The sequence below is a fragment of the Thamnophis sirtalis genome, unplaced genomic scaffold (genome assembly GCF_051295495.1).
Source record: "Thamnophis sirtalis isolate CommonGarterSnake01/CBP01778 unplaced genomic scaffold, rThaSir2_p1.2 scaffold_5, whole genome shotgun sequence".
In the NCBI taxonomy this organism is placed as follows: Eukaryota; Metazoa; Chordata; class Lepidosauria; order Squamata; family Natricidae; genus Thamnophis; species Thamnophis sirtalis.
The window spans coordinates 128287570-128314834 of NW_028261385.1; the positions used below are offsets into that span (position 1 = coordinate 128287570).

General features: G+C 40.6%; 1 protein-coding gene across 1 annotated transcript; it reads right to left on the reverse strand.

Moving 5' to 3' along the window:
• Positions 1-2093: 2093 nt before the first annotated feature.
• Positions 2094-16050, reverse strand: LAMP5 (lysosome associated membrane protein 5). The gene is made up of 7 exons (XM_087716866.1): positions 15603-16050; positions 15062-15234; positions 14166-14297; positions 13178-13283; positions 9595-9783; positions 3386-3567; positions 2094-2788 (listed from the first exon to the last, which is right to left on the reverse strand). The coding sequence occupies exons 1-6, from the start codon at positions 15667-15669 to the stop codon at positions 3389-3391; spliced, it is 846 nt and encodes a 281-aa protein (XP_087572992.1). The 5' UTR covers positions 15670-16050; the 3' UTR covers positions 2094-2788; positions 3386-3388.
• Positions 16051-27265: the final 11215 nt, after the last annotated feature.

Genomic DNA, 27265 nt, shown 5'->3' on the forward strand with positions numbered 1-27265 from the left:
TTAAGACACCACCTTTTTTCAGGTTGTTGACAACATTCATTCTGAATGGTTCACTAAGAATGGCACACCCCAAAATCAACATGCGCTTAAGCCAGATGCTAAGTGATTTACTGTAATATTAAATATAGTTAATTGTTTCTCAATTATTTGATATAATTTTCTTTTCGTGTATTTCCTGGAAATCTAGAAGGGCTCTGGACTTCTGTTGCCCAAGTTGAGAAGGGCATATGCCATATGATATTTGAGCCATGAATTGTGCATCCACATGCTAAGCTTATAGATACCATAACTGGGATGCAAATGTTACAATGACCACAAGATGGCAGCAAAGGCGTAATGAAAACAAAAGACTTGGCTGATATCTAGTGGTCATTCAAAGCTGTACAGGCCAGATATGGTGATGGACAAACTGCAGCGCCAGATTTACTCATAATACTAAACCAGCCCAGCATAAAGTTTTATGCTTGAAATCAAGGGGGATCAAGGTCAGCCATACTACTGTGTGGTAACTGCATTCCAAGATTACAAATAGAGTTATTTTTCCTAGGGCAGGTGATGTTGGGCTTTTTCATGCTGCTCTGAACTACTTTGAGAAAGAAAATATACTCCAGATACCTGATACCAGAAAGAAAAAATGAACTATCATGGCAGGAGAAAAATGTACGATATAGCTTTGACAATTACAACTATAAATCCTGCCAGAATAATCCATCTATAGAAATCCATACTTGTAACTAATCATGGAGCCACATCATTTTTTTCAGAGTGAAAGTCTATAAGGAAGTCTCTCTGACTTCTGCAAAGCTTCAATAAAAGTCCATGGACTGTTTCATGAAGCAGTGCCCCATCCAGGGTAGACTGTGTGCGTGTATGTGTGTGTGTCTCTGTGTCTGTCTAATGGTGATGACGACACTTCTATTTTTTTTTATAAAAGTTTGTTTCCATGAAACCCTGTTTTAAATCATTTCTGTATTTTGTCCTTGGTCTTTGAAGAGAAAAATCAGTGTAAGCATCTGACTGATCTGTATACTGCTGCAATAATCTCACATTTATTTATTTACTTATTTTCCAATTTATATGAAACCAGGAGCAATTCTGGAGAGAGTACCATTATATCTGACCCCTCAGCAGATAAGGCAGCCGTCAGTTCTGGATTTCTAATTCCTCCAATTCCCCTTATTCAATGCAGTCCAACAAACACGATTCCTACCTTCCCTAAATTATAATGCTGAAATGAATACTATGATAAGAACTTTGTTTAACCAGTTCTTATGTTCATCATGCTACGATTCCACCGTTTTCTAGCAAACGGATCATTCTCGAGCTTCCGGGGAGGGAGGGGGGAAGCAATGAAAAGAGGGAGCACCCCCTTTCCTAAAGTCCGACCAATCCTAGGAACAATATAACCAGAACTTCAGAGGTTGAAGCAATTTGCTTTCCAGTAAGGCAGGGGTGTCAAACTCGTCACAGTGGTGTCACGTGACGTATCGGGACTTTTTTTCCTTCGCTAAACCGGGTAGGGACGGGGCCAGCACATGATGCATCCGGGCCGCGGGTTTGACACCCCTGCAGCAAGGAATAGATGGAGCCAGCTTTAAGCACTCTACTGGACTCCTGTATTTATGCGCCATAAACATTCTTCTGGATGCTTGCATTGAACTAAGTCAGATTTGTTTTAACTGCGGTCTGTGGAATAAAATCAAAATGACTATATTGTTGAATCCAAGCCAAACAAACCAGTTTATGGCATACTGCAGTGTATAAATCACCACCCTGGCCCAAAGTTAAACCACCCTGAGCCACCAATAAATATCTGCACACGTTATTCTGGGGATACTGTATTCCATGGATGGATGGAAAGCTATGGATAAAACCAAATCTCTTCCTCTAAAGAACCATCCCACAAAACTGACTGTGATCAGGGGGTTGTGACCTTCCAAAACACTATCCTTTACATAGCTGGAGGCCTCTCCCTTGCAGAGTCCTTTTTCCTTAATCCTCTAGCATTTTATTGCATCTCGTTCTTTCTTCTTTGCCAAGGAGTATCAATAAAATATTTAGTCTAAATGCTCCATATTAAGAATACACATTAAGCAACATAGTTTAGGATTTATTGGTTTTTGCTGTTTACTTCCATATCTATATTTACACATCAGTTATTTATAACACCTGAAGTTTTCTGCATAGTAAGATGAACATTTCTTGGTGATAATCTTATATAATCATTACATTGCAGTAGGCATTTTTTTTTCAGTCACAGTACATGCAAAGTGTACAGCCTATAAGCATTTCTCACACCAGAGCATAACTCTTGTGATTTGAGCAGCAACGTTCATAAAACTGTTTGGGTGCCAAAGCATTTCAATAAGCAATAAAAATACAAAATAAAATTCTCCAAGCTTTAAAACCATAGAATCTTAATCTTGGCTCTGTTTGAAATGCATTTCAAATTGAGATGAGCTGAAGGGGAAATGAGATGGCGGGATCGTATGAGCAAGTCCTGAGGGTTTTGTATCAATTTACCCAAGTGGCGTTATTCCTTTGGGAATACGTGAGATTTGAGTAGAGAATCCTACCATTCCTAGAGCTTTGGAAAAACAGGACTGACAACAGCAACTCCATTAATTGAAGGAGCGCTAGAGGAAGGAACAGATGAAATCTGATGGAAGCCCCCAGGCATGGAGAAAGAAGATGGGATTTCTGTCAGTTTCCCTTTTCCCTTGAACTTCTGCTCTCATCCTATTGTGCAAAGTCCCCGTAATATTCCATGCAGATTTTTCACAGGATGCTAAATGTAGCAGAAGGAAAAAGAAATCCGAATTTTCCCATAAGCTGTGAACACCCCACCACAGGAACTCTGTTCCCTGATCCCTTGATCCAAGCCATGGGCTTCCATTGTGGATGGAGAACTAATTAGCGTGTGTCATGGGGTACGCCAGTTTCATCAGCCACAGCTAGCAAGGCAAAGATAGAAATGGTGAGAACTGTAGTCCAGCGAACGTGGAAATGAAAGGGTCCACATGTTCATTTATCACTGTCCTCATTCCCTTCACCACCATTGAGGTAAATACATTTTTAGAGCAAAACATACATTTCCATTTTCATCACCACCACCACCACATGAATGGAAACGATGCATGGCCAATGTAGGGAACATTGCCTGTTGGGTCAGTTCTCCAGAGAAGACGAAGTTATTTCCCTGTTTTAAGCATTGAGAAATGGCTGTTCTTCCATCCCCTCCCCTTCCCACCCCACCCTCCCCTTGCATCCCTCCTCCCGTCCCCCACTCCTCCCTCTGTCAGTATACAGTATATTTCATTGTGTATAAGAGGCCCTGATCTATAGGGGAAAAGTGCTTTTGCTTGAGCTGATCACTTTCCTTTACCAGCTATCCCATATGTTTATACTCTGATCTGTCCCGTGGAATTTGAACTTGGTTGGCTGTCATTTTGAGATGGAGGTGATAAACACCGAGGGTTACCACAATCACCAAGCCCAAGATCAAGCCCAATATGAGAGGAAGGGTTTCTTCTAATTGTTCTCTTTGGTCCACTGGACATTTATGTTCTGCAGCACAGAGAAAAGAGAAGAATGAAGAGAGACAGAAAGAAGCGTTATTTTGCATACAGGTATTTCTCTCGCAAAACTAAATGATTACTTTCATTTTCCTCGGAAGACTTCATGACAATATACAGATGCCTCATCAACATGCACATACCCTCTCAACTATTCTAACCTGAATAGAAGAAAATTGACTGGCTTCGGGTTCCCCAGGATGTAGAATTTCGATCTAGATCTCCTAAGCCCATTGTGTTAAAGTTGTGTTGTATGAAACCAAGGAGTAGGACAATTTTAATGGGAAACAAGCCCCTTATGCCCTTGAAAGTCCATGCTCAGGTGTGATAAAATGTGCAGGTTAAGAAGTAGAGGAAAATGTTGGAAACTGCACCCACAGCTTCCCAGAGGAGAAGCAGCACATCCCAGAGTAGGACTCAAAACAACAAACTGCACAATCCTGAACTGGAAGGGGAGCAGAAAAACATTTAGACTGGCCATACCTTAGAATCTCCCAGGGCATATCTATTAGGTTAGAAGGTTGTAGCTTTAGCCTGGCAAGATTCTGTCTATTAGATGTAAGCAAATATAAAACTGAATTTGATTGGATCTCACCATGTCATCTTAAGCCTAATTAGGAATTCAAAGCAAGCAACCCAAATCGATGTTCTTCAATCATTAGGTGAATACGTCTTGTCCTACCTCCATCCTTTCCTACTGCTCAAGCTGATGGATCATTGCTTAGTACCGCATGTGCCAATGACCACCAGCGCAAGGATAGCTGCTGCTGGTGCTGTTTGCACAGCACTAGCAATAAAGCGGTTCTGATGAAGTTGGAAGAATATTAATGCCCATAACAATAACTCTCTCTGCAATTTTATTATTACCCTGTTTCCCCCCAAATAAGACCTCCCTGGATAATAAGTCCAATCGGGCTTTTGAGTACATGCGCTAAAATAAATCCTCCCCGAAAATATTGTAACACAGCAGCAGCCATGAGGTGACCACGCTCGCCACCTCCTGCACCTCAAAAATAATAAAACCTGCCCAAAAATAAGGCCAAGTGCTTATTTCAAGGGTCAAAAGAAAATAAGCCCTTGTCTTATTTTCAGGGAAACACGGTAGTAACTTTTGTGCTTGATTGACTTTTTTATTTTTATTTTTGTCCTTTTTAATCAAACGCCACCTAGGGTCACAAATCTGTGAGATAGCAGGTATAGAAATGTGATTTATAAATAAATATAATGTAGAAATAAATAAGTCCTTACGAGAATAAAAGGGACTGAGTCTCTTTGACAGAACTCTCTTATCACTTAACCTGCCGATTGTCTGAAAACGCCTACATTCAGGAAAATGCATAGCTGCTGTCTTTGATAGGATCCATCCTATCTTACTATGATTCCTTTTCCACACACCGCATTCTTGAACTTATGTGCCTTGAATCCATTCCCATGAGATGAATCTACATCTCATTCCAAAAATTACTGAAACATGCATGGGGCTGCCCTTGAAGAGCATTCAAGGAAGCATCAGCTGACACAGAATGCGGCTGGGTGGACAGTTATGTATGCACCCTAGGAGTGTGCACATTTTATATGACAGCTTGATGCTTTTTTAGTCTTTTGTTCTGCGAGCTGCATTGGTTGCCTTTTTGCTTCCAGGTGCAATTCAAGGTTCTAGTTTTGACCTTTGACCTATATGGCACGGTGATAGGTTATTTGAGGGAAATACCTCTTCCCAATTAATTTATCCATCCCACCAGGTCAGGCTGGAGTGGTATGCTGAGGGTCCCATCTCCAAGGAGATGCATATCATAAGATCCAGTGGCATGCCTTTTGTGCTGTGGCCCCAGACCTCTGGAACATCATTCACACCAAGATCAGGTTAACCTCATCTCTGTTAATCTGGAAGGCATTTAAAACATGTTTTTTTTCCCCCACCAGCTGGGGAGATGCCAGGGAGCGTCTACAAGGTGGCTATGTGAGATTAAGTAATGTTGGTTCCCCCACAGTCTTGGGTTTTAACTGTTTATTTTATTTAATTCTGATATTTTTAGATCTTCTAACTGTTGTGCTGTATGCAGCCCAAAATCTTTTTGTGAGATGGGCAGCTATATGCGTAAATATATAAATATATATAAATAATATATAAATATGTAAATATATAAATCAATAAATATATTAATTAATTAATTAATTAAGGGTATGGCTAACTGATGAGAGCTAAATAGCTTGAAATAGATCTATACTAATCTCCCTTTATTTATTTATCAGCACAAATAAAACACACACATACACACACATATATGTCTGTGTGTTTGTGTGTGTGTGTGTGTATGTGCAATTCAACTATTCAGTGTGAGGGATTGCAGGGAGCAGAGAAAACAGGCCTATTTGATGACCAAACATGTTCACGGAGGAAATAATGGCTGTACTTGAGAATAAGAAAACTAACTGGAGGAAAACCCTCATCATGAGGAGAGCACTTGGGAAAGAAGTCAGTTTTAAAAACCTTCAGGTCAGGAAGCCCTCTGGAAGAACAGTATCAGTTCACTAGCCTGCAGACAATATCTAGTCTCTCCTGTTATCTTTTAATCTGCTGGATCCTATATGCTCATATGCTATGTTGTCGTAAAAGTTATAACCTGATGTGGTGCAATCCTCTCCCCCCCCTTCAGCCCCCCACTATTGTCTGCTTTGATTCCGCTTGCAATTTTCAAGTAGCCAGAAAGGGAGAAAGCCTGGGAGGACAGCTGTAAATGACTAAAGGTAGTCATTCACGACTCTAGGGGATGGTACAAAGCCGAAGAGCCAGCACTGTCCGAAGACGTCTCTGTGGTCATGTGGCCGGCATGACTAAATGCCAAAGGTGCACAGAACTCCTTCCCACCAAAGTGGTTCCTATTTGTCTACTTGTATTTTTATGTGCTTTCAAACTGTTAGGATGGCAAAAGCTAGGACAAGTAACGGGAGCTCACTCCGTTACGTGGTGCTAGGGGTTTGAACCGCCAAACTGGCAAGCTTTCTGATCGACAAGCTCAGTGTCTTAGCTACTGAGCCCCTGCGTCCCTGTTGTAAATGGCTAGAGTCATTTAAAATGTTTGCCTTTGAGAAATAAAATTAAGACACGCACATAAATCCAGCCCTGGAACTCACTCAAACTCACCACTAAATAAATAAAAGAGAACCACACATTTTTTTTTTCTCAAAGTGTGCTTGTGGACAGTTGTGGTCCACTAATCAAGAAACTTTAGAGGTAGTAGGCCTTTTTGCCCAAAACTCAGGGTCAGTCCTAGCACTAAGCAATGTGAGGCAGTTGCTGCAGGATAGATGCTAAAAACTGACGGTAAAGAAGACATAGCTATTTTCAAGTACTCCTATAAGTCCTTTTTCAGTCTTGATGGAAAATTCAGAAAAAGAAAGAAAAATAACATATTGCCCTTTACCTCTGGTATAAAAATATCTTGCACAATGCCTGCGAAAGCTACCTGCTTAAAATGCATACTTTACTCAAATTAGAATGCCAACACACTAAATATCCCTCAAAGTTTCCAAAATTCACTCTTTTCTTCATACTATTCTTTTTAATGTAGGAAGACATGCTACGCCACTCTTGAATTTCTGGGATTATAAAGGATACACTTTCTGAACAATTTACATGTCAGCTAAAATAGCTAGAGGTGCTATTCTTGTATTGCAGTAAAAACTATAATGATAATGCTTTTGAGTTGGATCAATAAGCAATAGAGAATTTGCCCAGGGGACATGAAAGCATATGTGGAAATTTCAATTAGGAGCCAGTCCACTATACAAGCCAAAGTTGCGCATGTCCCTATTTTACAGACTGAGAACTACATAAAGTTCATTATATGAAATCACGATTGAACTCAACTAATGTCAAGAATTCAAAATGAGAGCAACAACTGAGCAGAAGGTGGATAGCAATTCCTACTGTTGAAGGAAAGAGAAGGGAAAGGGAAAGGAAGGGAAGGAAAGGGGGAAAGCCATAAAAAAAGCACATTTTTTTCCTGTTAACAACCTTTATCATAAATTGATGCAAGTGTAGTGCGATCTGCCAGCATAATATGAAGAAGCATCAAGCTGTCATATAAAATGGGTACATACTGGAACAATGGGAAAAGATGGATTAAGGCAGAGATTAACATGGATTTTAATTACTAATCAGGGAAAACAATTATAGCATCACCAACCTGAGGCCTTGGATCAAACAGTTGATTATTATGCCAAATTTCTGATTTCTCTAGCAACAATGAATACTGGAGACAATTAATCCAAAGAACTAACTTCTTCAAACTCAGATTAGCAAGATTAATGTGGAAAAACTGTCATAACAACAGAAATTACAACAAGTGCACTTTGCTTTCATATAGGAATCGCTATCTTGGCAAATCAAAATAGACAGATTTATTATTCTTCATATACTCTTCATGCAAGAGAGATGACTCTTTCTTTCTTCCTTCCTTCCTTCCTTCCTTCCTTCCTTCCTTCCTTCCTTCCTTCCTTCCTTCCTTTCTTTCTTTCATAAGGCATGCCAGCCTGAACCTGAGATTATTTACAAAATGGTTACTAGCCTCCTTACCATGGTGATAACTAGCTCAATGATTTTAATTTGCCCTCCTGTTGCTAGTCAAGGGGCAATGATGGGAATCTCAGTGTCATCAACAATGTAGCATTTAGCACTCTAGTAATAAAAAATGCAAAATCCATACTAGAGAATATTACAAACATTAAACCACCAGGACAGCTACTGTACATGTGGAATTTCATAAACCTCACCAATGAATGATCTTGAAATCAGAAAAAAGGAAGGCACGACCAAGCAAGTCGATTAGACTTTACGAATACTAATGATTCATAAACCCAGGATAGTATATAAAATGCAATGGGAGAACAAATCCCTACTCAGTGCTTCTGCTTATCTATTAAAAAGCATAAAAAATAGACTCACAATATACAAACTGTATGTTTTTGTGTACAATGCATTACTTAGGAATTTATGGATCCCTTGACAGAAGATTAGATAGGCTAATTATTATTAGCCATGGTAGAATCATAGTTCTGAAGAAACCTACCACTTCCAATTGTCAATCGAAATCCCCATCTCCTTCAGCATTCCACTGTTGAAGAGATTCTAAGGTTTCACCTACCATTTCTCCCCCCATTGATTCTACCCTGTCCTTTAGAAATACAGAGAATATCTGCTTTATTCTTAAAATGTCTATTTTATAGAGGGTCAGGCTCTTCCTATTCAAAAGTAAAGTATCTCTGGACAGCTATCACTGGAAGAAAGAAAACAAGCCCTGTCAGGATTGTTAGCTTCATGCATTGGATTGCTTGACTATTTGGATACTTAGCCTAATCTATCAGGGATTTTCTTATAACTTCAGATCCTTATTTATGCACACTGGATTATAACATCCATGCACTGTTACATGACAAACATTTAATAAATTCTCTATGATTTTCCAAAACATCCTTGAGCCAGAAGAATATAGAGTATGCATTATATAAAAAAGACTAGGGAAAATTTCACTTTAGGATCATAAATCTTTTGCCAGAATAGTGATGAATCTATACCTACTGAGAAATAAAATCTCCAGTAAGCAAAACGCCCCCAAAAAACAAACCTTGAAAGAAGGCATTGAGGAATGCCATTGGAGATCATTTACTCTTCATTCGGTGCCATGTTTCCTTGGGTCTGCTCATGTCGCTCACATTTCCCCCCTCCCTATAGCTGCTGCAAACCTCTGCCCCATGCTTTCTCTCAAGGCAAAGCCTTGCTGACATCACTAACCTTACATTAAATTTCCCAGTGAGTGCACTAGACACACCATATTTTTTTTTGAATTAAAGGAAGGAGCCTTCCCCATTGAAGAATCACATCACATCTACGATATGAAATTCTGCCCTTTATCCACCCCAAACGCCCACAAAAACTGCTTCCTTCCTCAGTCAAGAGAGTCTCCATTGACTTTCCAAATTGCATCTTTAAGTTGCCCAGCATCCAGGGGTCCCTTACCTTCATTGAAAACAAAATCAGAGCTGATGTCAAATGGCTGGAGGCGGACCTCTGACAGCAAGAGAACAACCGATTTTTGGTGGTCACCGGAGCTTAAGGTGATTGTCTGCTGAGCTTGACAGTCATAAGACTTCCCAGCTGGGGTGACTAAAGCAGAGAGGTGATGTGTTGTGACTGTGTGTTTCCCCGCTGTCAAGAGGAAAATATTGTTATTACATGACTATTGTAATTTTTTTTTCTAGACCAATGACTATTTAATTCACCATTCCATGACCAACTGCATTTAATCTATTTTATAAATATCTTCTCTACATTGTGAGGTTTCAATAGCATCAACATTAAAAAGACTTTTGTCTAATGTCCAAAGAACAAATTGATCAAAAAATCCTTTTCCTTTGTTAAGAGACCAAAAAATGTGGACACTGAATATCAACACTGCCTGTAAATATGCAGTTTGTATTTTTGTATGTTTTTAGCCTTTTTTCTCCCTCTTTTAGCCTTTTTTCACTTTTTTCTTTTCATTTTGTGTATTCTTTTTAAAATATATATACTTACTTAATATGAAAAGTCTATTTTTACAAATCAGATAAAGATTAACATTAAGAATTTGCCTAGTCTTCCGTGTTTGCAGGAAAGAAAAATCGTTTCTCTAATATATTTAGAGATGTTAATATGTGCTCTTACAAATTAGCCTGAAATTCTAATAGACAGATATTGGAAGGAACTGGACAGCAAGAGAGAGGTGAACAATATGCAGATGAACAGACATATGTTCTCTCATACATGTCAGGAAACATTCATTTCTGTTGTACATGATTAGAAGCATAAAACCTTAATTTCTGTTTTCGTGACATTCCTCCAGTCCTTGTATTCAACACTACATAGCACAATGCGATGAAAATCATTAAATGCACAAGCAAAAGATGCTTTATTTCCCATTAGGATCCTAAAATGATGCTCACAGTTCAACACCTAATGGCTTATGCTGATGACAGCAGCTATGATGATCCCACAAGGAATAGCAAGTCCTAACTAGAAATTCAGCATTACCAGCAGTGCTATTATTAGCTTTCTATGACTAGATCCAGCTTGGGGAAAAAACCACGCCACCCTTTTGCAGATAACATTCCCAGGGAATCACACTCCACCAGTCATGTAGTCACATGTAACCCCTTCAGAGCCACATCACAAATGGGTCCTGAGTGACTGGATGACGCAAAGTACTGCTGATGGAGCAGAAATGGGCCTAAAAAAAAAATCCAGATGACGAGTCCTATTGGAATGACCTCTGGACATTGCAGATCGCAACTCACAACTCGTCAGACGTATATGCTTGTGGGGATGAATGGAATTGTAGAATGATTCATCAGAAGGGGAAACATTCATGAAGGTCTGTATTGTCCACAACCCTCTCACAAAAAATATCAACTTTCCAAAGTATAGGGAAAATGGACCGAGTGGATTAATAAGCACACTGCAAACATTTAAGACTGAAAATGGTGTGTATGTGTGTTTTTGTGTAAATTTTCAAAATATAAACAACCCGCATGATGAAAAAAAATGTGAAAATCTTAATAAATAAGGTGGGAATCAGAAAGAGTAAAACAAAATATCCTGGTTTTGTTAAAATGGACTGCACCTGTACAACCACTCATCTAACAATTCATTCAACAGAATTTATTTTGGAATACAGATGTAAAGAATTACACTGAACAGCTTAAAAAGATCCTGATTTCTCTAGCCTATCCAATCTGGCTAAGCTATACATTCACAAATAATGACCAATACTACTGCGTTATATGTGAAGGAGATGGTGTACTTCAAGCCACATGGAAAAAATACCATAGCATTTTGTATACATTACTTTTAATTTAAAATAGACTTTTCTTCCTAATTAATACTTAGAAATAAGCAAAGATGTAATGATCCAAATTACTCAGGAACAGATAAAATACAGATGTGTATGCCTTGGGCATGCTTCAATGCAGCAATGGCGGGGGGGGGGACGGGACGGGGGACAGGACAAACCCTAGAACATTCTGCACTGCAGGGGTAACCAGTGACAAACAGAAACACCAAGAGGAAGCCCATAAGAAAGAAACACAAAGAAATGCAATGGTAACACTGACCATTATTAGAAGTCATATTTTAGAGCACAGTAAGTTATATTTGAGATGTGCAGCATCTACTAACCGTTCTCTATGTTAGATTACTTGAATTTTCAACTCCCCCCTCCCCAAAAAAGAGGATTACCAACTCCAAAATCCAAGTAAAGGCAACCATGAAATAAAATCAAGTTATTCTAATTGCCCTTCAGGGAATTACATGAAACTCCCTCTATAACTGTCCAAACCCAACACTGCACTAAAAAGTGCTGGGCCCAAGATTACAGTACAGAATGCTTCCTTCATTACAAATGGGTTTACAGTATAATAATCAGAAATGATTTACAGATGCTATCTCCTAACAAGCAGAATAACTGTTATATCATTTGGGCAAAGAGTTTTTTTTTTTAACTTTAGCTAAATAAACCTTGTCCAGGTTTTTTTTTAAGGTTTTGTTTTAGTTCTGATTTATAAATGATTAGAAATGAAAAAGGTGCAGTCCTGTTTTCCTCCTAAGAATAGAGTAATTTTATTCTTTTACAATTCTGGAGGTTTTCTTCAATAGAAAAGGGGCTCTCTAATATTTTATATTGATTTAATTGTTTGCTTCCATCTTAATATGTCAAAAGAGCAATGCCCGGGCATCGAAGCCTGCGGTAACACTGTTTTTATATGAACTATAACTCCCATCAGCTTCATTTTAACCTAAGCAGGACTTACTATCGGTAGTATGGGAGCTTGTTTTGCTCGGAATCCAGGCTAATGGTCGGGCCAGGCATCAGTTTGTTCCAAAGGCGCACAAATCTGCGCCTGGCCTGGGGGCCGTATAGTATGGTTGGTTGGTAGCAAAGATGCCCTTCTTTTTGGAAAAGTTCAAGGCCAACCGCAGATTCTTAAAACCGGCCGGCGGCTTTGGAAAAGCCCAAAAGGCCAAGCCGGAGCCCGGTTCAGGCGAGATCATTGCTATTGCTATTGCTATTGCCCCGCCAGCTCAGCCAAGAAGAGAATCCAGGCCCCAGTCGGCTGATCTTGATAGAGAAGGGGGATCTGGGGTGAAGGAGGAGGAGCCGTCGGGGAAACGTGGGCGCTCGCTTTATCCGCACTGCGGGCCGGGGAGGGGAGGCGGCGGCGGCTTCAGGCCTGAGCAGACGCGTTTGGAGAGGAAAACGGTGAGGGGGACCGGCTGGAAATGATTCAGGCTCCCTCCCGCCGCCGCAGCAGCGCTTGCAGAGACTTCGAGGTTTGCAAACAATGAGTTCCGAAGTCGCTCGTGAACTGCAGGGCCTGGGCGGCTCTTTCGCTCTCGCTCTCTCTACTTTGGCCGCCTCTGCTTCACCTTTCCACGGTCCTCGGGTCGGAACGAGAGCGCCAGGTTTTTCTAACGGGCCACCCCTACCACCAACTACCTCTTATCCTTCTCTCCCCCCAGCCGCCACCCAGACCCTCAGGCCTGAGGGCTTTGGCCGCGCCGTACTTACGGTTCACGGCGCCCTTAAAGTAGGTGCTCTCGCTGCTGTCGTAAACGAACTGGACTTTGCTCATCTTCCACCAGGCCTCGGGGCCAGAGCTTTTGTTACGAGTCTCCTGTCGAGAGGGGCAAAGAAAAGAGCCAGTCGAGGCAGGGCAAAGGAAGGCTCGCCGCCAGCCCGCCCGGCCTGGCCAAGCGGACATTTATTTGCCCGTCTCCCTCTCGTAGCGTTCTGTGCTCGGCCGCCCTCCCGGGAGATTCCCCGGAGCAGAGGGAAGGAGGTTGACTTGATCCGTCGGTTGCCTTCTTCGGCGCCCTTTGGCGACGGCGTACGGTCGAATAATAATGATGATAATAATAATGATAATAATGATGATAGTGATAAATAATAATAATATCCTCCGAGGTTACTTAACAGTTCCTACGTCCATGGTTAGGACTCGAGCGATTGAGCTACCAAACAGCTCCAAAGGCTGTGAATCTCACCAAAGATTTAATAATGATGATGATGATGATAATAATAATAGCAGCAATAATAATAATAATAATAATAATAATAATAATTTATATTTTAAGGTACTTGGTTGATACCTAGGATGCTGGCAGCAAACCGTATTAACCATTAACACCAGTCAATGGTATTTGTGCTGCATTTTTGAATGTTCAGTTGGCTGAGTTTCACGTTTAATGAATAAAGTAATAATAATAAGAAGAAGGTGAAGATGATGATGATATCAAGTTTCCTAACTCTCCGTGTTGTCAAACAATAGCTACGTTGAGGTGGGTCTCTTCATTATATTTCTCTCCCACCTCACTACCGATTTTTTTCCTCCCTCCCCCCCTTTCCAACTTCAGGCTGATTCCTTCACTTCGGGTTTTTCTCGGGTCCTGCGAGGTGATTCTGCCTCCCCCCCCCCCAATCCACTTCCCCGGCATTTTCCCCCTCCTTGCCGGGCCTCTCCTTCGAGGCGGACCTTGGACGGTCTTCCCATCGATACCTTGACAAAATAAAGGCTGAGGGTGTAAGCTCTGTTGAGCCAGGAAATGTGGAGCTCGGATTCGTTGCTGCTGCATTTGCCTCGCTCCTCGGCTCCGCGGGAAAGCGGGATGTAGGCTTGCTCGCTGACCATCTGAAGGCACGACAAGACACGACGCAAGGACGCGTTAGGTCCCGTCCCCACAACACTTCCACAAAGAGCATTGGGGAAAAAGGAGTGAGGTTCCCCATCCTCGCACCTCCATCTCCCGCTGCCCAATGTAAATAGATTATAAGAACATAAATACGACTAGCTTCATCTCCCCACAATGGGTTAGAGACGGAAACGCAACCTTATTTACTACTGTACCGTCCGAGATGTAATAATTACCCATAATAGACCAACGCTCCCCCATCCTCCCCGCACCTCCTCTCCCCGGGGACTCGAGATGAGTAATTGTATAGTGTCATTCTCTTCCCCTCCCCACCGCGGTATGAAAAAAGAAAAAAAGATTGAAGTAAACTTTGTGCACTTTCCACGATTATTATTTTTTTAGTCTTTTCTGCAGCGAAAGGAGACCAGGAGCGGGAGGCAGGATAGACAACTCTTTTTGGAAACTATATGTAGAGGGGTGGAGGGTTGGCGAGGCTTTAGCTGCAGTTCCCCCGTGTGGGTGACGGGGCGGGGGAGAAAGTGAAGTTGCATCGCCTTAGCAACATGCCGCTTTTTAAAAAGCTGCGATTTTAAGATTAATTCTCTGTCTCTCTCCCCCTGCGCGCGCGTACACACACACACACACACACACACACACACACACACACACACAAGCCTAAAGCACAGATACCCCCCCCCCCACATATTGAAATGCATCCTTCTCCCGTTTTTAATAGATGATATTCAAATGAAGAGAATCTCACATCCACAAAATTAGTGGCCCAGATCTCGTAGGGGACGACTAATTTCGCCGCGAATTCCGCCATGAGGCAGGTTGTTCCGTTTTCCCGAACTACAAAAATAGCCTTTTCGGGATTTGGAGATAAGCCCGAAAGGTTTTCCGCTTCTTGTTCTGCCAGCCCACCAGCTAGTGCATCTGTTGGGAGAGAGAGAAAAATAGGGAAAGAGAAGCGAGAGGATTCAGATTTAGGTTGCCGAAAGGGGGGGATTTCTCTCTACCGGCAGCTTCTGCCTGCTTTGGGCATGAAGTTAATCAGTTAGAATTTCGGCAGGGAACTCCAGCGATCTACCTTCCCCGGGGCGGTGGGGACTGGGGGGAGGAAAGCTATTTAGTCGCATCTATTTTTCTTACACCCAGGACACACAAGCGATCTTTTTCTGGCTGTTTTCCACTCCCCTTTCCCCAAACCGAGCTGGGGAAAAAAAGGCGAATGGGTGGAACATTTTCGGGGTCGGGGCGATGAGAGGCGAGTCCCTGCTAAAGGCGGGAAAGCCTGTACTCACGGAAAAGCAAAAGCAGTCCCTGCAGTCGCGGGATACCTCCCGAGGTTTCGCACCTTCTCCGCTCCATGCTTCCCAAGCCGAGCCCGCAAGGAAGAAGGCAAGAGACGGGAAGCCGCGTGGGTGGGCTTCCCCTCGCCCGCTCCCGCTACTGCAGCGTCGCTGCGCGGAGGCGAATGCGCCTCGGTTAGTTTTCCGAGCTCCGAGTAAGTGGCGGGGAGGCGGGGTGTACGTGGCAGGCCGGCGGGAGCTGTCCGAGGTACTGAACTCCCTCGTAGTCCTTAAACGTTCCCCAGCTGGTTCCGGGGGGAGAGAGAGTTGTCCAGGCTACCGTCCCACAGCTCGTGACTTGCCGCAACTCGCTCAACAGAAAGTGGAACTTCAAAAGGCCACTGCCAGAGATGGCTGGTAAAGCACCTGCTTCGGATTAAAATCTCTGCCAGTGTTGTGGTCTTTGCTTCCCTTGCCCATCCACTCCCCCAGATCATTGTCTTCACCAGGCAGCTCCAATTGTCTTGAAGACATCCAACTACGCATTCCTTCTCCCTCCATCCTTCTTCCAGACGACGCCTCTTTTATTAACTTCACAAGATTGAGAAGTTTAAAATACTCTTTCCTGATCCTGTTTAAGATAGTTCCTCTCTTCCTACACACACACACACACACACACACACACACAGAGAGAGAGAGAGAGAGAGAGAGAGAGAGAGAGAGAGAGAGAGAGAGAGAGAGAGAGAGAGAGTGCTGCTTGCAGATGTTAGCGGGGTAGTTCTTTACCCAGATTTTGAGGCTGTGCACCTTAAACATAACCTTATAACATGCTTATGAAATTCTCCAGTAATACAGAAAATTTATATTAGTGAGACAGGAAGAAACGGAAAGATCAGCAAAGATACACACAAAGGGAAATAATGTGTAGAGGGGGGGAAAGATACTCACTGATCTGAAACCCAATGGTGCCCTTCCAAATCTCACTCTCTTTCTTATACACACCACTTAGCCAGATAGATATACTTAGCTTAGAGAGAAATAAAGGAGGTAAACTCAAAAGACAATGCAAGTGATTGATTTAAATGGAGTCTGTAATCTTTAAACATCGCTCCAAAGACATACCATAATGTTTTGGGATCTATTCATTCATTCATTCTCTTAAAGTGTCAGATTGGCTCTGAATTTACCCGCAGTATATGAATATGAGCTCAATAAGGCTTATTGCCAGAGGACAGCTTAGACGCTTGCAGCGATGATGCATTTCTGATCTATTATAAAAAAAACAACATGCACACACATAGCTACCTCATGACTGGGGTTTAAATTAGAACCCAGCAAACCCAGGTCCAACTTTCCAATTGACCGTGCTGCTCACTGAGTCTTTGAGCCAGTCACAGTCTCACAATCGTTCTTACAGTATTGTTGTAGAGTACTGTGATGGGTGATGTAATGCAAATCACCTTGTAGTCCTTAGCAGGAAGACAATTATAAGTATGATTTAATACAATAAAATCATCACCAGGCCAGACTTTGCACTTAGAGAAATTGCTGCACTCGTACGATCACTCCTTTTGAGATTTGCCTCCATAGATTTTTCTGATGGAAGCTAATGTGATTGTGGAAGCAAACCATCACACAGGGAAGCAGAGTAAGCCATGATAGATAGTCTTGCTCAGTAGTGTGGCTCCTCCTTCCCACAATGAACACTCCCTAAATCAACTCATATCCCAGCCTCCTGTGGGTATAAACCTATGCATTCATGTCCATAGAATTGAAGCCTTATTCTAGTCATCACTACTAACAAATATTTTGGCAAACTCAGTATCAAATTTAATATGTCTCAATTCTCTTAAATTTGCAATATCCACTCGTCAAAAGCATATATATTAGAGCAGTGTTTTTCAACCACTGTGCCGCGGCACACTAGTGTGCCGTGACATAGTGTAAGGTGTGCCGTGGGAAAAACACTTTATATATAGTCAATATAGGCACAGAGTTAAATTTTTTTAACATTTTCTAATGGTGATGTGCCTCATGATTTTTTTCATGAAAAAAGTGTGCCTTTGCACAAAAAAGGTTGAAAAACACTGTATTAGAGATATGTAATTTGGTTTCCAAAGATTTTTTTCTGCTCCAAGTAGGGCACTTCCTTGAATTTTAAAAAGGCACATTGCACTTGAAATGTAGTTCTCTAAAGCTACACTTCTATGCATATCTGCCTAGGGAGCATCCAAATTAACCAAACACACAGTACATGGGTAAGTAGTAATGCTGAGTTTCTACCTGGAAGGAAATGCCATTAAACTCAATAGAATTCATTTTTATGGATAGGATTGCACTGGGAAATATAAAATGTTATATTTAATTTTGGCGTGCAATAAATTGTTCCTTGCTCTGTTTGTGCATTCACCACTGGAAGAAAGCAATTGCTGTAAGGCCTAAAATTATATCAGGGCATCAAATCAAGCATTTCGTAAATATCAAATTTAGCAGGGAGTGAAAATCCAAAATAAGACAGAAGACTTTTAAAAATAAGATTATATTTTGCAAAAAAAAAAAACCAACTCCACAGACCCAGATTTCCCTCTACCCCCCCCCCAATGTTTCACCACTGAGTGCTTCTGCAGCAGACATTAGGGAGCTAAAATCTGCTGCAACCAGAGCTGCAGGAAAACAATCCAGTTCATTGAAGTTCATTGATCCTAAATGTATAATGGGTTAGAATTAGTTAGTGTCACAATAAATGAGAAAGGCTAATAATCAGTTAATCATCCTGGGGATATAATCATCAACTTATGATACTTTGTATCCAAGAACATAATCCCCCTATCCTGAATTCAGGTACTCCAAATGGTTTTTTTTAAACAGTAAAAGGAGTTATCTGATATGGTACACATGTCTAGGAGGCATGCTTTTTCTTTATTTCCATTTTTCCATGCATTAAATCTTGGAATAGATATCCTTCCCACTAATAGTTCTATATGAAAGATTTTCCAGTACTTAAAATGAATAATTTAACAGAAATGCATCAAAAATGTTTGCCAAGATATATACTAGCATATTTAATATGTTCTTTAAAAAGTCTAATAAAAACATTGACACATGGTTGAACGATAGCAAATTCAATTTTCAAAAACAAAAACTGAAGTGTCCAAGATCTTAATTGTAACAATTATTTGACCAAATATAGTTGGTCAAATATTTTGACCTAAAGTTGAACTTATATTGTTATAAGATCAAATTACAGTTAACAATTATCATTTTGTGCATATTGCACGCCTATGCATCTTTTGTAAAAGACATTGGCAGGTTATTGTTATAGTTTAGTACTTGAAATGCCACATTAATCCATATGATATGGTGAAATACTGCAGTAGACTGTTTTTTATGTTTTGATTATGTCACATAGTAATTTTGTTTTGGAAGTTTTATTGATCTTACAGCTATTTCTTAAATCCATCTGTGGTTAAAATCAAGAAGGCAAGTAACAAAGGAATGTTTTCATGACTGCAAAGGGATTGATATGATAATGTCCAAACACTTTGCTTCTCTTTCGGTATTTAAATGAGTATTCTGACTCTGTGAATTCCATTTGGGAGACTGCTTAAACATCTGGATTGCACAGTTTTGTAAATGACATGGAACTAAATCTAGGGTTGGATTTTGCTTAAAATGTGATTTCCCACTTTGTTGGTAAGTTCTCTAGAAATAAATAGCTTTAACATTTTAAAGGAAAAAAATACAAATCAGGAAAACCTATTAAGCAACCAGAAATTTCCTTACAATATTGTCACTTTTTCCTGTATTTGTATATATTACTGGTGACTGGTCAATGGCTGTAAATAAATGCTACCATTGTTCCTATTTGAAATGGTGGTGGCCAAATCAGGGCCTCTTAATTATTAAAGTCAGGATGCTTTGAAATGGGGATCTGGACAGAGATGTTCCAAGCTGTGCCAATTTGTACTGCAAATGGGACAGAAGGAAATTAACCATGAAGAAGCACATCTGAGCACCAGTACTTTCATACCCTATTGTTGTGAATGACAACCATTATTATATCATAACCCTTTAGTGATTTCAGTCCCTTGTTGGAATTTGGTGACTCCTCCAATTCCTTTCTTTGAAGGGAAGAAAGGAATGACAGGGAAAAGAACAAGCAAAGCTGCCCTATTTTCTTCAAAAAATTAAAATTTAAAATTATGTTCACTAATGAGCATTCAGATTGCTTTGGACACCCAAGAAATATTGCCATGTTTCTTTTGAACCCAGTCATTGAGTCTTCAAGAGATACATTTTTCTCCCCTCCAATGTAAAGAGGATTTGACTAAAAGAATATGATTTCAGATGGTATAATGGGTGCCATAGTCCAATCTCAACCACAATAATACACCTATGATTCAGTCTATCTCAAATCTCTCTATGGAGCAAATCTACATGGAAAGTAATAAATTAAAGAAGAATGAAAGAAGGCTTCCTGCTTTTCTCATACCAAAATATAGTATGTTTGAAAAATCAAGTTTAAAAATACCCCTAATGTCAGCGTTCCAATTATCATGCAGAATTAAATCAGAGCTCAAGACATAACTTTCATCAAAGTTCCAATTTAATAAGACAGGCATGTTGGCACATCTATGGAATCCCAAATCTAAAACTTCCTGGGATTCCACCCAGTTGAAAGTTAATGATCTTATCCCCACATCCATAAATCCATCACATAGTCCAATCTTCATTGCCCATGCTGGCATTTCCACCCATCTAGTTTTGGTCAGATGCAGAGATGCGGAGATAAAAGATGACATTGGGCTTCTAGAAAAGAATGATAACAACACATTCCACAATTCTACTCCTTTCTATTCCCCCTCCCAATTATTACACTAATGAAACAGCATAATGAAATAAGAGTGTGGCAGGCCAAAGATCCTAAAAAGGAATATAACTGCAGGCCTGACAGGCGGCCTCTCCTCAGAAGAAAAACGTTTCCTGAAAAGAAAATAACAAAAAAGTTAACATAACAAAATTAACCACCTCTTCCCCCCCTCCCCAGGGGAACCCTTTGGCTTATCGGGAAACTTCTCATGGAATTGTTTTACTAACCTATCCCCTTTTAGGTCCCAACTTTTCATCCAAGTGGCTTCGGATAAAGGGTACCCCTTCCAATGCACTAAATACTGTAAGCAACCTCTGGAGATTTTTTTCACCTCATAATGTGTTTCCCCTTCTACCACTACAGGAGGAGGGGGGGGGAACCTGGGTGGATGCTCTTATGCTGGACCCAATTACTGGCTTCAACAAGCTACAATGGAATTCTGGGTCAATTTTCCCTAGACTTCTGGGTAGACTGAATTGAATTGTAACTGGGTTAACTATCTTCACGATTGGGAATGGACCTAGACATTTTGGACCAAATTTCTGGCTGGGCATTCTTAATCTCATGTATTTGGTAGATACAAAAACTTTGTCCCCTACACGAAAGGGGTTTTGGAGTGAGCGGTGTTTATCAGCTTGCTTCTTGTAGGCTTCTGCTGCATCTGCTAGAGCCTTCTTCGTATTTTCCCATCCTTTCTTTAGTGTGTCCATCCATTCATTCAGAGACATGAAGGAGGGAGGTTCTCTAGGCAACTCAGGCATGGCAACAAATTCCATGCCATTGGTAATCTGGAAAGGAGTTAATTCAGTGCTGCTGTGGCCTGCGTTGTTGTATGCCACTTCGGCGAAGGGTAGCAAGTCCAACCAGATGTCTAGCTGATAGTCCACATAACACCAGATGTATTGTTCCACTACCGCATTGGCCCTCTCTGCTGCGCAGTTCATGCTGGATGAACCTCTGAGCTCAGTTCTTGTGTGGACCCAATGGACCTCAGAACCTCTCTCCAGAACTTGGCTTTGAACTGGACTCCGCGGTCTGAAATGATCCTCTTGGGCAATTCATGCAGGTGATAAATGTGTTTCACAAATATTTTCGCTAATTTCTTTGTGGACGGCAACCCTGAGCAAGCGATGAAGTGTGCCTGCTTGGAAACCAAGTCAATAACTGTCCAGATTACTCTGTTCCCACTGCTATCTGGGAGTTCGACGATGAAGTCCATTGCGACCTCTTCCCATGGTCAGTTAGGGCTGGCCACTCATTGTAGTCGTCCAGGGGACTTCTCCAGCAGTGGTTTCATCATTGTGCAAGTAGCACAGCTTTTTACAAAATTTTCCACCTCTGATTTCATCTTTGGGCACCAAAATTGATGCCTGGTGAGGTGAAGCATTTTTAGGAATCCAAAGTGGCCTCCTGGTTCCACCTCATGGCTTCACTGTAGAACTTCCAGCCTCAACCATGAGGGAACGTACAGTTTTGACCCCTTCCAGGACAAGTGTCTTGTCCAGCTCATTTTCTTCGCGGATATTTTATGCTGTCTGGGTCAGTCAGCATTGGGAAATCAGCACCCCTCACAGCCCCCGTTTGGTGTTTTGCTGGTGATTTATTTTAAAGATAGATTTGGGATAATGTCAGTGTTCCAATTATCATGCAGAATTAAATCAGAGCTCAAGACATAACTTTCATCAAAGTTCCAATTTAATAAGACAGACATGTTGGCACATCTGTGGAATCCCAAATCTAAAAGCTTCCTGGGATTCCACCCAGTTGAAAGTTCATGATCTTATCCCCACACCAATAAATCCATCACATGGTCCAATCTTCTTCGCCCACGCTGACATTTCCACCCATCTAGTTCCGGTCAGATGCAGAGTTGCGGAGACGAAAGATGACCTTGGGCTTCTAGAAAAGAATGACAACACATTCCACAATTCTACTCCTTTCTATCCCCTCCCCCAATTATTACAGTAATGAAACAGCATAATGAAATAAGAGAGAGTGTGGCAGACCAAAGATCCTAAAAAGGAATATAACAGCAGGCCTGACATCTGGATTGATAATACTGTTGTCAAACCCCTTAGATTTCCTCATTTTGATATGATCAATTTTGATATGATACGATATGAAGTTGATAATAGTGGAAGTTTTATGTGGATCACAACAATTTTGATGAGAAGAGGTAATTTCTTCTCATTTTCATTTTCTTTAGTGCACTTCAGGGAGTTTGTTTTCAAGGGAAGGAAATAAAGTAACTAAAATCTGGAGAATATATTTACAAAAATCTATACTTTTAACCAAAACCAAACTAAATTTAAGATATTGCAATTCGTATTTGCTGAAAACATAAAGAAATCTTCCTTCAGCATCCTATGTGCAAGTTTCTTTTCTTCCAGTTGTCATTTGCAAGCAGATTCTGGATATAAATGTTCTCATACCCTGAATTAAAATGTAATGTCACCAGAGGAAAAATACAGGCCATTAAAATAAAGCATTTTATAGCTACATTTGGTGCAGGAAACCAAATGTAGCTATAAATGTCAAACAATACAATTGCTTAATGTGTTGGTTAATGTATGTAAAGCATTCTTTATTTTTACTCAGATGAAAGGAAGAAATGGAGGAAGAGAAAGAAGCAGCTGCTTTAATAAACTCCCTGTATTTTCTTCAGTATGTAATTTAGTAAAATGGCATCCTTTATACATAAGAGCAGGGACCCGGTGGCTCAGTGGCTAAGACACTGAACTTGTCGATCAGAAGGTCAGCAGTTCAGCAGTTCGAATCCTTAGCGCGGTGTAACGGAGTGAGCTCCCCTTATTGTCCCAACTTCTGCCAACCTAGCAGTTTGAAAGCATATAAAAATGCAAGTAGAAAAATAGGAACCACCTTTGGTGGGAAGGTAACAGGATTCCGTGTTCCTTTGGCATTTAGTCATGCCGGCCGCATGACCATGGAGATGTCTTTGGACAGCGCTGGCTCTTCGGCTTTGAAATAGAGATGAGCATCGCCCCCTAGAGTCGGGAACAACTAGCACATAGGTGCAGGGGAACCTTTATCTTTATATATAGAGCAATTATAAATTCACCAACTCTCTTTCTCTCTCCCTGTCTCTGTGAGTGTGTATGTGTGATGTGTGTGCTATAAGAGAGTGCAGTGTGGAGCAACATATATCAGCAGAAACAATGTGTTCCTTTTCCATAGTGTCTATTATTTCAGCTGATCTTTTCTAAGACCCACCATTCAAAGTTATTTATTATGCAATATGCTATTTGTGAACATATATTTGTGAGCCGAGCTTTCTCAACCAGTGTCTGCAGCTCCAAATGGAGAGAGGATTCTGGCTAAACGATTACAGATTAACCTTGGATAATTATTTTTTATCATCTGCAAAAGGCAAGACAAACTTTATTTCAAACCACTAATCAAATTCATGCCTGGATTCCTCATCAGCTTTTCATTGCTAATTGTCAACTATTTACCTCTCCTCTGCTCTTTCAATAGACAGCTTGGAAGAATTTTTCTCTAATAAAAGTGGCAAATGTTGTTTATTCTTGATTATTCTTCCACTCTCTTTTGTGTTCCCTCCCCCCCCCCATTGGTTTAAAGTAGTATCTCAATTTCCTCTACCCACAGTTTTTTGACTAATGATCAACTGACTTTGCACCATTGATTGATTTTACAAATGAGAGATTTATTTGTGCCACCATAGAAAGATTTATTTATTTATTTATTTAGTTATTTTACTTATTGTGTTCCTAGACTGCCCATTTCCCTCAATCTTAATTAACAGAACAATTCTAATTAGCAGGACATTCCATCGCTTCCAAATTCCTGCCCACTTGGATTATGGTAGGAATGATGGAGCATGTCTTCTTTTTCTTCCTCCTGCTTCTTTTTAAACATTTCCCTTTAGAACCAAAGTAGTACAAGTTAAATTGATTCAGAGTTCTGTAAAAAAAACAAATCCCACCAAGGTTGAGGGGGTGGGATGCATCCGTAAACCAATAGCAAGATTATTTTAAATGGGGCAATAGGAGATTACAAAAAATGTATACACCTGAGATTTCCAATTGACTATTTTCCCTGAGCTGTGGGGGGGGGGGGGGAAGAGTCATTAAATTTTCAAACCAGTTGGGGTTTGGGGGGGGAGGGGTGGAATGAGGCATGGATGTCTTTAAGAGATCTGCCAAAGGCTGAAGGTGGATTGTTCATTGTTGTTAACATGTTTTCTAAGCAATAGCAAATGACAAATAATCAGGAATTCACTCAACTGTCAAACTACCGTAGACTCTTCAACCAAATATACTTAGAAGGTAAGAAAATCTCACATATATATATTTTTCCTGAAGGCTGGGAAGTAGGCAGTGGTGGTATTCAATTTTTTTTTACTACCGGTTCTGTGGGCATGGCTTGGGGGCATGTGAGGGGAAGGATACTGTAAAATCATTCCCTCCCCACTCCAGGGGAAGATTACTGCAAAATCCACATTTCCTCCCAATCAGCTGGGACTCGGGAGGCAGAGAATAGATGGGGGCGGGGCCAGCCAGAGGTGGTATTTACTGGTTCTCGGAACTACTCAAAATTTCCACTACTGGTTCTCCAGAACTGGTCAGGACCTGATGAATATCACCTCTGGAAGTAGGTCATTTTTGCTAAGTTCTTGATCGAATGTATTTTCTGCTTCTAATGTATTGAAATGACCAGCCAGATTTCCTTCCCCCAAGATGTTATCAGAAGAAGCAAATTCCTTTGTCCATTCCTTACCATCCTACATTTGTAGAAGGAAGCCCATCATCTCCAAAGCTTAAGCCATCATAGAATCATTGTTCCAAGTTCTTGTGTGATTTCTCTGGACAATGCTACATTTTTCAAAACACACACTTCAACTGTCCTTGGTAGGATACTGCATCCAGACATCTGACATACCAGGGAAACAGTATGCTGTTTGCAGTGGGTAACTTTTAAATTAGACAGTTGGTTCCAGGATAAGGTTTGGGCTCATAAAAGAAAAGAGCAGCTGCTCTAATTTCTTCTCTCAATTCAGAGCTCCCGAATGCAGCCCTTGTAAGTGAGGTTATTGACTTCTATTGACTGAAAGGTAGCAGTGATTTACAATGTAATTTCCAAAACTGATAGGGTGGAACGGAAGTTTCCATGTCTTCTCCACACAGAAAGTGGCAGAAAGAATGGATTTTTACCATTATGGAAAGCAAAACTGCAGTTTAATGCGAGTAGTTTTTACGTTTCTTTGGAAGCAATGGATGTAAGATGATTTTTTTCAGATAAAACTATCATTGTATTTGATTATGGTAGTAGTAGTAAGAAGCACACATCTTTGTTATGATATTAATTTATTTATTATTTTATTTATATCTCATCTTTTATTATTTTTATTAAAAAAAACTCAAGGTGGCAAACATATCTGATACTCCTTCCTCCCCCTATTTTCCCCACAACCCCCCCTCTGAACTGAATTGGGTTGAAAGAGAATGACTGGCCCAAAGTCATTCAGCTGCTTTTTATGACAAGGCAGGACTAGAACTCATAATCTCCTGGTTTCTAGCTTGGTGCCTTAGCCACCAGATCAAACTGGGTCTCTCTAGCAAACAAAGGAACAATATAATCAAGCTGGTTTGGGAAGGAGCAACACACTGAATGTGCAATTATCAATTAGGGAGTGAAAAGGCAAGTCTAAAATGTGGCATTCCCTGTTAGTGCAGGATGTTTTGTGGACAATGTCTCTATAATGAGTGATGAAAAAACAATGTGTCTGTATCATATTAGATCAGAAACTTTAGGAAATGGTGATACATTTAAAATATTAAGTACCTGGTTTATATACTCACAGAACTACTGCTATTATCTCCATCTGAGAAGTTTGCGGGGAGAGAGGCGTGGCTTAATGTCACAATGACACAACATGCAATCTTGGGGCTCCAGGGTTGCTGTCGATATCTCTGTTCCTGGATGGTCCTTTTGGACCTAAACTGTTCTGAAGGAACAGTGATAGAGAGCATGTCTTGCTGATCTCAGGGGCATCGCAAAGCCCCTGATTGATCCAGGAGAAAACTCTTTTTGCCAGCTACAAGAGAAGCAGCCAAAATGGCGGCAGAAGTTTGGGACAAGCCCCTGAAACAGAAGCAGTACAGGAGAGACAGTGTGTGTGTCAAAATGGTGAGAATTTTTTTTTATTATTAGAGAAGGGAAAACCCAAAAGACTTGGAGTTTAAAATAAAATTGAAGACAGAAGAAAATAAGCGGCGAATTAAGCCTGATTTAAAACTATCGTGTTATCTTTTCTACCTTAACTTTGTTTGTTTTTTATGGATGGACTTTTTACAAATGCCTCTTACTTTTAAACTGGACTGGTCTTTTTTTTCCCTTCTTCCTGTATACTTTTTCCATTTTTTGTATTCGTGGATTAAAAGTTTCTTCTCTCATAAGGCTTGGACGGAGCATAATTTTTAAACATTTTTTCCCCTCTTTTGGAGCTTAGAGTTTACAGAGAGAGGTAAAAACAGATGGAAAAGAGGTAACACTGCCATCTAGTGGCTAGAGGCTTGATAAACCTATAAGCTTTGTTTACTGAAAGGGTCAGTGGAAAAGGTTTTGTTTATACAGGTGTTCCTTTGAAGGAAAGAGAAAGCTTTGATTTGAAAAACTCCACTGAAGTTGTTTGAAACCTAAAAAGTCTCGGATGTTTTGGCAGTGTTATAACCTGGAAAATTGCACAATGTGAAGAAGAAAAGGCACTAACTTTGCAAAGAACTTTAGAAATTCAAAAAGTTTTAATAATCAGAGAGAGAATTGA

Excerpts from the sequence above, each read along its gene's own strand:
- LAMP5 (XM_087716866.1), bottom strand. The coding sequence starts at position 15,669 with ATGGAGCGGAGAAGGTGCGAAACCTCGGGAGGTATCCCGCGACTGCAG. Across the intron at positions 15,235-15,602 it reads GGGACTGCTTTTGCTTTTCC|ATGCACTAGCTGGTGGGCTG; the intron begins GTGAGTACAGGC and ends CTCTCCCAACAG. Across the intron at positions 13,284-14,165 it reads TCAGCCTTTATTTTGTCAAG|GAGACTCGTAACAAAAGCTC; the intron begins GTATCGATGGGA and ends CCCTCTCGACAG.